General features: G+C 47.9%; 1 protein-coding gene across 1 annotated transcript in view; it reads left to right on the forward strand.

The window, feature by feature from the left end:
* The window catches only part of KIF5A (kinesin family member 5A), a 127,784-nt gene that overhangs the window by 59,317 nt on the left and 56,413 nt on the right, over positions 1 to 12,054 (forward strand). Inside the window, exons 6-7 of the mRNA XM_088465904.1 lie at positions 3,114 to 3,169; positions 6,678 to 6,765. Of these exons, the coding sequence (XP_088322030.1) occupies positions 3,114 to 3,169; positions 6,678 to 6,765 (144 nt within the window). The remainder of the gene's footprint in view (positions 1 to 3,113; positions 3,170 to 6,677; positions 6,766 to 12,054) is intronic.

A 12,054-nucleotide genomic window follows, 5' to 3' on the forward strand; every position in this document is an offset into this window, starting at 1 on the left:
CAATGTGTTTTGTTTCTTTTCTATAGGGGCCAGTGTTTGTGTTTGTTTGTTTTTTCTGTGAAGGCAAATATGTTTTATGGTTTACCTGTGCAATGTTTTACGTCTGGGTTGCTCCGTGCATGTAGCCTTGTGGTATTCGTGCAGAGCCGCAGCACAGATTCAGACGAAAGCACAAAGAAGTGTATTAGAAATGTGTTGGACATTCCTGGGCAGTTACATGGGGCTGACTAATCAGACGCAGATATTGCATAGTATTGGTGTGTTATAGTAGTGACACAGACGTGTTGCTGAAAGTGGTTGGGTATAGAGACGCTGAATTGTTCACACTGGAGGTCATACTCAGGTCAGATGATCTCCACCTAGCGTAGGGCTGGTGAATGTTTCAATGGTGTGACTGATGGTAGCGTCTAAAGATGCACAAAGCATGATTGCAGTGTCTTCAGACACTGACAATGGGAGTCTCAGGGCCTGATTCAGACCCGCTCGCGAGCGCAGGACGCTCGCAAGCGGGTCGATGGTGCCCTACTGCGCATGCGCACAACGGGGTAGCCGTCGCTCCGTGTCTCGCACCAAAGGGGGCGTGCTGTCGATGTTGATTGACAGCACGCCCCCTTTGGTGGGCGTGCCGGGGGCGTGGCTGCCAGACAGAGGCGTTCCCATGGGAACGCCTACCATCTGAAGCCGGCCCTACTGACATCAGTAGTGATGTCAGTGGGAGTGATTTTGGCTCTGATAGAGCCAAAATCACTCCAGGGCTTGCGGCAGCGAGACCCTACCGCAGGGTCTCCGTCACAACCCCGATGGTCGCGATGGTCTTGACAATCGCGACCATCATCATGGACACTCGCTATAGCTGTAGGTGGTCACCCACAGCTATGCGAGCATCCAAGAGGCCGCTCCATTTTCATGGAGGAGGGCCCTGATTCAGAGCGAGCGCTCTGGTCAGAGCGTCCGGCTCTGATCAGGCCCTCAGTCCTTTACACCAGGGAAGGGCATTGTAGTAGTATTAGCATAAAGTCCCTCACACAACTACAGGAGAGGCCGTGACTGCCTTAGACTCAGAATCAGGCTCTATGAGGATCAATCCCGCCCCCTTAAACCACACCCCCTCAAAAGACCCGCCTCCATTTGGTCTGCTTTCAGATATTTCCTGGGCTGGTTTTCCATCCCAATCCGCCCCTGGGTTCAGCCTTACAAAGAACATCCCAAAAATGATTGCTGTTTTAATTGGCATTGATATTGTCACTTTGCAAATACATAGAGAACAGTTAAGAGATTACGGGTGTTTAATGCAGCACTGAATGAGAGGGAGAAGGGACTGATGAGTTCCCAGCACTTTGCTCCCAGGGGCAGTGTGACATACACAACATTATGTGGTCACAACCTCATGTACGGCGATCACCAGAGCCGTAGCTAGACTTTTTGGTGCCCTGTGCCAGACAGAGCATTGGCGCCCCTCTCATTTTTCAAAGGGACATAATGCACCCAAAAAAGGGGAATGGCCTCATGGGGAAGGGCCAGGGAAGAGATAGGGGAGGCCAGGAGATGCTGGGGATGAAATAAGAGGAAGCTACAAGTGAGAATGATAATAAATAGAAATTTAACAGGCCCAAACAGCGCCCCCTGACCTGTGGTGCCCTGTGCGATGGCACCGGCCGCACTACCCTAGCTACGGCCCTGGCGATCACTTTGATCTCTCCTGCATGCTCAAGAACATGGTTTATAAACATAACTGCATCTGTGATTGCAACACTAAAATAAGTAGCAGGGAGGAAGCAACTAAAGGTTAGGTGCCATTGTAGGGAGTATAAGATAGTGTAAGGAAGGGAAAGGAGAAGCACCTGATGGACGAGGGCCCTGCTCGTGAGAGCTTACAATCTAAATTCTTTTACCGTATACACCTAAGCTTTCACTGTCAGTGCAGCCACAAAAAGGGTTTATGCACTAAATCTGTCTGAGAACCTGCCGTGTGTGCTGATTTTCTATGTGTGAGCTGGTCTTGCAGCTTGTATAGGGAACATAGGTTGGAGTCCTCTTTGCTTAGTCCCCATAAGCGGCTGCCTGTATTGCAGAAATAGGGTAATTACATTTCTGGTTTAGGACATTATACTGTATGCAAATTATATTTATTATTAAATGGTTGATCATGGAATATTTTGCCTTAGATATATTTCCTGTATTATATTAATGAAATTCAGGGTCATCTTACCGTATAGGCACACTGAGCAGCTGCCTAGGGTTCCACTATTCTAGGGGCCTGGGGGCATCTACATGGAGTGTGAATAGGACAGCCAGCTGAGAGGCAACCAGAGAAAGATGCTCCCCGGCCGCTCTGATTGTGAATTACACACAAACAGAGCGGCCAGGCTGCATTCTCTACCTGCCTTCAAACCTGCGCCACAGAGCCTGATTAAGGGGGGACACATGGGGAATGTCTCCCCATGCCCCCCTCTCTCAGGGGGGCCCTTATACTTTAAACACAGCTGCAGTGCAGAGCAGGAACTGCACTGCGAGCTGGAGAAGAGAAGATGGAGGTGGAGTCTGTAATCCTCGCTTTACATGACTTTTTTTATATTTACACATTCATTTTGTTGAAAGTATCAATAAATCTAAAGTTTTAATTTTAATGACCATTTAAATTTTTATTCCTGTGAATGGGTGGGTAGGCGTCCCAGTGCATTGTTATTCCCATGGCCTACAATACTGTAAAGACGGCCATGATTAAATTCAGTGCAGTGGCTTGCTTTATAAATGTCCCTTTTATGCTTTATCCTCTCCCCTTGTACCTCTAGTCCTCTCGCACTGTCATCCTGCACAACCAGGTGCCAGTGTATGAGGTCTGAGTCTGCAGCGCTCTTCCTTTTCTCTGTCTGGGATTAATTTATCCTGTATGCAGTGTGATCCATTGATTGGAAGGGTATGCTGATGCTTTTGGTTCATCAAGCACCAGAATGTACTGCCAATCAATAAGTTCCATAAAAATGTAAGCACATCTCTGTCTCTATCAGATCTGTCTCACATGCTTTTTTTAGAGCTTGAAAGAACAACACCTTTGCGATATTGAGTTTAATTGTAATACTTCTAAAAATAAATGAATTTGTTTTCCTTTCCAGTATCTAAAACAAACCTCTCTGTGCACGAGGACAAGAACCGGGTTCCATTCGTCAAGGTGAGAGCAGACATCAAACTTGTCTTTTTCTGTGGTTTTGTTTTATGGGCAGAGGTTTTATAATACCTACTGTAGGCTGCAAACATAGATTTATGGCTGATATAAAAGTATAACTAATGGATCATATATTCTAAGACTATTCTGGCAGATTTAATAATGTGAAAATAAAGCCATTAGCAAATTCCTTTCATCTTCTTTTTCCTCATGTGTGCCAATGTTTGTGGCTCATGTAGTTTTAAAACCTAAAATCAAGTCGCCCCTATGTATAGGTCAGAAAATTTCTGATCAAGACAAATTAGTCATCCTAAGAAACACATTCCCGGAGCACACCTCCTTTCTGCTACAGTAGGTGACTGACACCCCATTTTTGCTTTAGGAAATCCAAACTATTGGGAGATTTATTTATTATATAACTTTATTCCAGTTCATAGAAAATTCTGAAACATTGAACAATTATATTCATCTAATATTGCCATCCTAACAGCCAGGCATTGTGGTGCTACATATACTGTCATGGTTCTTGTTAAATAGGATTCCCATGCCAAGGCTATAATAGGATGAAAACAGGGAGCTACTGATATCGCCATCGGCAACTCTTTTCTGCATAGGGCGAAGCAAAACTAAGCGTTTCACCATTGAAAACACATGGTTTGTCGGCAATAGGACTTTTTGCCCTTTAATCAATTGTCCTCTTGGTCACCATATATGTCAGAGACTGGTGGCATCTGCTCCATCCCACAACAACGGCACACACAGCAGCATAATAAGTGCATTCATAGCACAGGTAGGGAAGCTTATGGTTCCTTTTATCAGAATTATTCTGGGTGGGATGTATCAAGCTTTAGGGGCCTATGTACTAAGCAGTGATAAGTGACAGAGTGAAAAGTGATAAGTCTGTGATAAGTGCCAGCCAATCAGCTTCCAACTGTCATTTTTCAAACACAGCCTGTGAGATGACAGTTGGAAGCTGATTGGCTGGCACTTATCACTTTTCACTCTGTAACTTATCACTGCTTAGTACATAGACCCCTTACAGAGAGCTAAAGTAGGGTAGTTGCCCAAAGCAACCAATCTGTTTCTAACTGTCATTTCATAGTCTGTGCTCAATAAATAACAGTTGAAGCTGATTGGTTGCTTTGGGCAACTGTTCCACTTTATCTCTAAGGCTTGATACATCTGGCTTGATAAATCACTCTGCAGCTAGACTGAAGCGGAATTCTCTCTGTGGTCAGGAGCTGTGTTGCTGCGTTATACAGAAGTCACATGTGCCGCTCTGGCTGTAGTTATGGTCTTGGTTATGGCCTAATGCACATCTGCCATTTGCTATTTATGTTTATTAGTCAAAGAGGCTTTTTTATGTTTAATGTTATGCTTCATTTGGCTGACAGCTTTTTCTGAAGTGAAAGCATTTCGTGAAATCTTTTCTGTGCTTGGCATATAATGGTATTATATATCAGGATATATAAATTAAATGTACATGACAGGAAGCAGTTGCTGCATTATATATGGAGATAAATTGTTCCCGATTAATAGGAGCAGGTGTGTCTGGCTGCCAGTGATTGCTAACATGCCGGGAGCCATTACTCCAACTAGAAAGACCATTTGTCATGCAGTGTTATGTGTGCAGGTGTACGCAATCGTGGGGGAAGGCGGGGGGGAGCTGGAAGACAGGATCATAAAGTATTGATCTCACTCTGTTTTGCTGTAGTATAATCACTGTTCAAAATACTCAGTGTCATGTCCTAGAGTGTCGGAGATTGAGTGGTATCCATGCTGCGTCCAGAGCTCAGATTGTGACCTTTCACAAAGAACAGTGAAAGACTACTGAATTTTACATTGACTCCTCTAACATAAAAAGACAATTTTGTGACTGGTACAGCAGGCTTGTGGAATTATTACAATGATGATTGTGGAATGATTACAATGACAATTGTGTTGGAAATGTTTATAATGATGATAATACTTTACTCCATGTACATAGAATCTGTTTTTTCTTCAGTTGCTATATTATAATTTAATTTTTACCTCTCTATAAAACACACCGAACATTATATCATCATATAGTAGCAAATGTTTTAAGGGTGAATGATTGTAAATTAATATTTTATTTAGTCCATCTTAGATTAAATAAATAGGATGTTTTGTAATATCAATTACATTTATTACTACTGTAGTTATTTGGTTATCATTATTACGTAAAATAGTGTCAGTATAATATACACAGCTCTGTTTCTACTCTCTAGTTCTCAAAATGTTTGACTATAATACACACATTTCTATAGCTACAGGGATGTGTATGAACCTATCAAGGAGGACATTTGCTAACAAACATGTTTTTCACTTAAAACCTTCCCTTATCTGAGTATAGATTGTTTATATGACTTATATATTAACATTGCATGTATAGTGCAAACTTTGCACCAAAGCTGGGTATACACTAGACAGATTGTTTAAACGATTTGTTGTTCTCCGATGGTATGGAACGATAAATTGTTAAAATCGTCCTTTGTGTGCACACTATGGGCCTGATTTAGACCCGCTCGCAAGCGCATAGCGCTTGCAAGTGGGTCAATGGCCGGGCAGTGCACACGCATGGCGTGCGCACGCGAGCCCTGGAGCGAACAAGAAATCACTCGCTCCAGCGCTCGAATCCAAAAGGGGCGGCTGTCAATGTTGATCGACAGCTCGCTCCGTTTGGTAGGCGGGTCGGGGGGGGGGTGGCTGGCCAAACGGAGGCGTTCCCAAAGGAAGCTCACTGGGGTTTGCGGCAGACGAGACCCTACCACAAGGGTCTCGTCGCAAGCCCCGATGGTCGCGACCATCACCTGGCCGCTCGCTAAAGCTGTGGGTGGTCACTCACAGCTTAACGAGCGGCCAGGAGGCCGTTCACAAAAAAGAAAAGACGCCCTTCAGACCTGCAAGCTGCCTCCGGCAGCGAGCGGGTCTGAATCAGGGCCTATGCGCGCTCCCGCTGTGTCATCTGTTGCATCTTCAGATCTGCCGTACATGCTGCTCAATCTGAGGATATTGTCAATGATTTTCTGCAAATCACGCAGCGTGTACGCACTACCAGACAACCAGGAGATATGTTAACGCTATATATTTTGCCCTTCTGCTCCACAGGAGGTTTCTGTCCTCCCTGAGCTTGCGGTAGGACACCTGCATTATAGTTTGACAGGTGTAGTGCCCCAGTCAAACTCCCCACCTATATACTGAACGACACACAATATATTGTCCTATCGTTTGGAAGATTGCATAGTGTGTACGCACTATATGTGTTTATCCCGGAAGTTCGGGAAGACCATCACATCGTTTGCACATCGTCTAAATTGTACCTAGTTTAAGACATAGCAAACAATCAGATGCTCACTTCTTGCATGAGATTGATAAAATCTACAATACTTGTTGATTGTTTGTTGTTCTGCAGTAAAAGTTTTGTACAGAAATACAATGTTATTAAATGAGCTGTAATCTGTTTTATTTAATCCACTCTTTTCTTCTGGACCAGGGTTGCACCGAGCGTTTTGTGTCCAGTCCAGAGGAGATCCTGGATGTGATTGATGAAGGAAAGTCCAACCGCCATGTCGCTGTCACAAGTGAGGCCTGCACACAGATTAATTACATACTATTTATGTTTATTTAGTATTAAGTATAGTAGTAGTAGTGGTGAACTGGGTTATGTGCCATGCTTAACCCTATATGATGGCCTCAGGGCTTTGCCTAGTCTCACCCCATGCTCACTCCTTACTAAACCCTTTGCACAAGTGCATACCTCACAAGATTTACACACATACAATTTCAACAAAATAATCCCCACCCCTGATCTGTGTAAACCACACCCTCATTTCTCACAAACAAATCTTAGAGCTCTACATTGCCGCTTTTCGCATTTCTTTTAGCTCCATATATGTATTTTGGGGTTCTGGGACAGAGCTAGTGGTGAAGGTCTGTCCCAGCGAGGAGATAAAGGAGCCCAGTGCTGTCTTTCCCAGAGGAGAGGCAGCAGGTGCATGGACCAGGAGGGGAGGCAGAGGGACAGAAGCTATTGACAGACACTACGGTCACGTGGTAGGTGACAAATAGAGGTTAGTTTACAATGCAGATGACTTTACCTGAGGGTGATTTATTAACCAGGTAGAAACAGGAACAGGTAACACTGGGTTAACAGCAGGTACAGGTTGTCATGGTCTGGTTATTTGTTAGATCTGGCTCGGGATCCTTGGGACTGGCTCTCATGGATGTAAAGTTAGGTGGCTTGATCCAACTCTGACTCATGGGTACTAACAGGAGGGTGGGCACGACAGCTAGTGTAGGCACCACAGACTTGTGATATGCAAGGATGTTAAACTGGAACTGAGGCAATTACCCAGGCCACTGGGCAAGTCCTCACTTGCGACCTCAGGAGGCCCACCAGACCAGAGAAATGCTCCAGTGGCAATCAGAACCCCGGAACTCAGAATAGCATAGTACCGGTAGATAGGAACGCAGAACTCAGGCCAGGAACCAGAGTCTTATGTATGCAGGATACAACTTAGGAAAGCTGCAATCCCGGTACAGCTCGAACGCAAGACCTGGAACTGGAACCACTGCGGAACTCAGAACTGAGAGTATACTTCACACTAAACCCTAGCCCTGGAACCAGCACCCTTCTCTGAGCCAGCCCAAGACAACAGCACACAGCGCAGGGAAACCAATTCCACTAGCAGAATAGTGAACTATGGGCCTGATTCAGACCCAGTCGTAAGCGCTGAGTGCTCGCAACCGGGTCGATGGTGGCCCAGAGCGCATGCGCACAACGGAGCCGGCTGGGAGAGCTTTCTGCTCTGTTTGAGCCGAAAGCTTTCTGGGGCTTGCGGCTACAAGACCCTACCACAAGGGTCTCGTCGCAAGCCCGATGGTCGCGACTGTCTTGACCTTCGTGACCATCATCCTGGCCGCTCGCATTAGCTGTGGGTGGCAACCCGCAGCAATGCGAGCGGCCAAGAGGCCGCTCCATAAAAAAATTAAAAGACGCCCCGATTCAGAACGAGCGCTCTGTCAGAGCGTCCGGCTCTGAATCAGGGCCAATATACCTGGACAACCACTGAGCACAGAGTAGAACAGCAGAACAATAAACATGCAATATCTCTTGTGGTATGGTGGAATAATACTGCAGACAACTGTTCACAGGTAAATGGCAGTGGTATACTTGCAGCTGGAGTGCGATTGTATGGCAGACGTAAATGCAGTATGGGAACTGCAGGACAGGCAGATAGTCAGACGCACAGCAGTGGATGGTTCTTATGCTGTTAAACAGTGTGGAGGCTGTAAACTGACGGCAGTTGGAGGCACTGCGGCAAGTGAGTAACGGGCAGTGTGCTGCGAGAGGACTGCGGCACTGACAGGTACTGGACACAGCGGCAGATGGAACCCAGGAGTTCAGCGTGAACGTTGTGGGGCTGGCAGGTGATGTAAACACAGCAACAGATGGGTAGCAAGTATGTAGCAGTGTGGCCGCTTGAGAGGCCGGCAGATGAGCGATACACAGCGAAGATGGTAAATAGCTGGTAGCATGGAAGGCACAGAGGACACGAATACAGGATACGAAGTAACTAGAGATGAGCGGTTCGGATTCTGTGGAATCCGAACCGCTGTGAACATTGGGGATCCGAGTCCACCCGAACGCTGTTCGGGTGTTCCCTGCCTGACTCGGATCCCCGTTCGAGGCCGAGCCGCAGCCTCCTGATGTTGGATTCTCACGAGAGAATCCGATGTCAGGGCCTTCTCTGGTGTAAGGCAGACCGCTGTGATAGCGGTCTGCCCTACACAGACACAAACACACAGCCGCCAGCGGCAGCTGTGTGTTTGTAATAGCAGCCAATGAGAGTCAGGCAGACTCTCATTGGCTGCTGCACGGAGGGAGCCGGTTGGAGCTCACTCATGAGCTCCGTCTTCCGGCTCCTTCCGCGCGTAATACAGCAGAGCAGAGCGGATGGCGGCGGGAGCGGGGATTCAGGTAAGGTTTTTTTTTTTTTTTTATGTGTGTGTGTGTGTGTGTAAGGGGGCATACTACTACTGGGGGCCTGCTAAGTGGGGGCCTGCTAATGGGGGGCATACTACTACTGGGGACCTGCTAAGGGGGGGCATACTACTACTGGGGACCTGCTAATGGGGGTACTACTACTACTGGGGGCCTGCTAAGGGGGGGCATACTACTACTGGGAGCCTGCTAAGGGGGGGCACTACTACTACTGGGGCCTGCTAAGGGGGGGCATACTACTACTGGGGGCCTGCTAAGGGGGGGCATACTACTACTTGGGGCCTGCTAAGGGGGGGCACTAATACTACTGGGGGCCTGCTAATGGGGGGCATACTACTACTGGGGGCCTGCTAAGGGGGGGCATACTACTACTGGGGGCCTGCTAAGGGGGGGCATACTACTACTGGGGGCCTGCTAAGGGGGGCATACTATTACTGGGTGCATATTAATGGGGGCACTACTACTGGGGTCATGTTAATTGGGGCACTGCTACTGGGGCACTACTACTGGGGGCATACTACTGGGGGGCATACTAATGGGAGCACTACTACTGGGGGCCTGCTAATGGGGGCACTACTACTGGGGGCCTGCTAATGGGGCACTGCTACTGGGGGCATACTACTTGGGGGCATGCTACTTGAGGGCATACTACTGGGGGGCATACTACTACTGGGGGTACTGCATAGGGGGCCCTACTACTAAGGGGACTGCATAGGGGGCACCACTACTGGGGCCATTGTGTAAGGGACACCACTGCTGGGGGCATTGTATAAGGAGTATTACTACTGTGGGCTTTGTGTATAAGGGTCACTACTGTGGGCATTGTGTAAAAGGGGCACTACTCTGTGTCGTAACATAAATAAGAGACACTACTTTATGGTGTAATGTGAATCAGGGACACTATGGCCCTGATTCAGAGCTGGACGCTCTGACAGAGCGCTCGCTCTGAATCAGGGCCGTCCCTCCTACTTTGTGGAGCGGCCTCCTGGCCGCTCGCATAGCTGTGGGTGACCACCCACAGCTATAGCGAGCGGCCAAATTGTTGGTCGCGATGGTCAAGACCATTGCGACCATCAGGCTTGCGACGAGACCCTTGCGGTAGGGTCTCGCTGCCACAAGCCCTGGAGTGCTTTTGGCTCTATCAGAGCCAAAAGCACTCCCACTGACATTACTAGTGTTGTCAGTGGGGCCGCCCCCAAACGGTAGGCGTTTTCATGGGAACGCCTCCGTCTGGGCAGCCACCCCCCCCGGCCCGCCCACCAAAGGGGGCGTGCTGTCACTCAACATAGACAGCACGCCCCCTTTGGTGCGAGACCCGGCGCAACGGATTGCCCGTCGCTATCCGGGTCTCGCGCATGCGCACGACAGAGCCGGCTCCGTTGTGCGCATGCGCTCTGGGCCACCATCGACCTGGTTGCGAGCGCTCAGTGCTTGCGACCGAGTCTGAATCAGGCCCATAGTTCACTATTCTGCTAGTGGAATTGGTTTCCCTGCACTGTGTGCTGTTGTCTTGGCGGAGTGGAGCATGAAGGGCCCACAGGGGAATGCAATAAAAGAGGCCCACAAAGGGGTATGGCAAGTCACTGCAGGGAGTGTATCTATATATGTGTGTGTATATATATATATATATATATATATAAATCCGTTCTTGGTCTGGAACTCCCAATAACATTGTTTAACTGCTGCCGATGCCCTCACAAAAAGAATGTACAGTGCAAAGGTGCGGCACTCATGGCATCTTAGAATGAAAACTCAGAGATAGGCTAGTGCAGATAGGTAGTAGTGAGTATGGAGGGGTCAGGGAGGTTGTGCAGAGAGATAGTATTTGGTAAGGAGGGGTCAGAGGGTAGTGCAGATAGGTAGTGGTGAGCCACCCAGTAACTCTTGCAATGCTGGTCAGTTGTGGGTAAATGAGGACCACTACACATTATGCCACACTGTAGTGCATCTACATTATGCCACACTGTAGTGCCACCCATATTATGCCACAGTGTAGAGCCCATATTATACCACACTTTAGTGCCCCCACATTATGCCACACTATAGTGCCCACACATTATGTCACACTGTATTGCCCCCCAGATTATGTCACACTGTAGTGCCCAACACATTATACCACACTGTTGTGCCTCCCACATTATGTCACTCTGTAGTGCCCACACATTGTCACACTGTAGTGCTCACACATTATACCACACTGTACTATCCATAGATTATGCCACCCATAGCACCCACAGGTTATGCCACCAGTAGTGCCCACAGTTTATGTCCAATTGGAGTGCCCAAACATTATGCCACACTGTAGTATCCATACATTAGACCACTGTAGTGCCCACACATTATGCCACACTATAGTGGCCCCCATATTATTACACACTGTAGTGCCCACATATTATACTACACTGTAGTCCTCTCACATTATGTTACACCGTAGTCCCCACACATTATGCCACCTGTAGTGCCCACACAGTGTACTCACCAGCAGCATCCCCAGGCAGCCGGTAGAACAGCAGTCACAGCCTCCCAATGAGTCACTCCCATGAGGCTATGCTGCTGCTACGCTCCTGGTTAGAGGAGCATGTGATGGGCTCCTCCAATCAGAGCTCAGACCCCCTACTGACCCCCTACTGCAAAGATTGGTTGCTGTGGGCAACATCTCCCCTGGGATGTATTACCCAGTAGTGCACTGCAGTGCTGAGTCTGACTGCAATGTACTCCAGTCCCCTGCGTGCAGCTGCCGGCCGGCTCAGTCACAGCCTTGATGACTGCCCGGCAAGCATCTGCACTGCAGCCTGTCATAGGAACGGCGCCATAGTGGCAAATGAGGTGATCTTTATCTGCTGATATCAAATTGCACTCACCTTAA

This window comes from Taudactylus pleione, unplaced genomic scaffold (genome assembly GCF_031769625.1).
Source record: "Taudactylus pleione unplaced genomic scaffold, aTauple2 ptg000065l, whole genome shotgun sequence".
In the NCBI taxonomy this organism is placed as follows: Eukaryota; Metazoa; Chordata; class Amphibia; order Anura; family Myobatrachidae; genus Taudactylus; species Taudactylus pleione.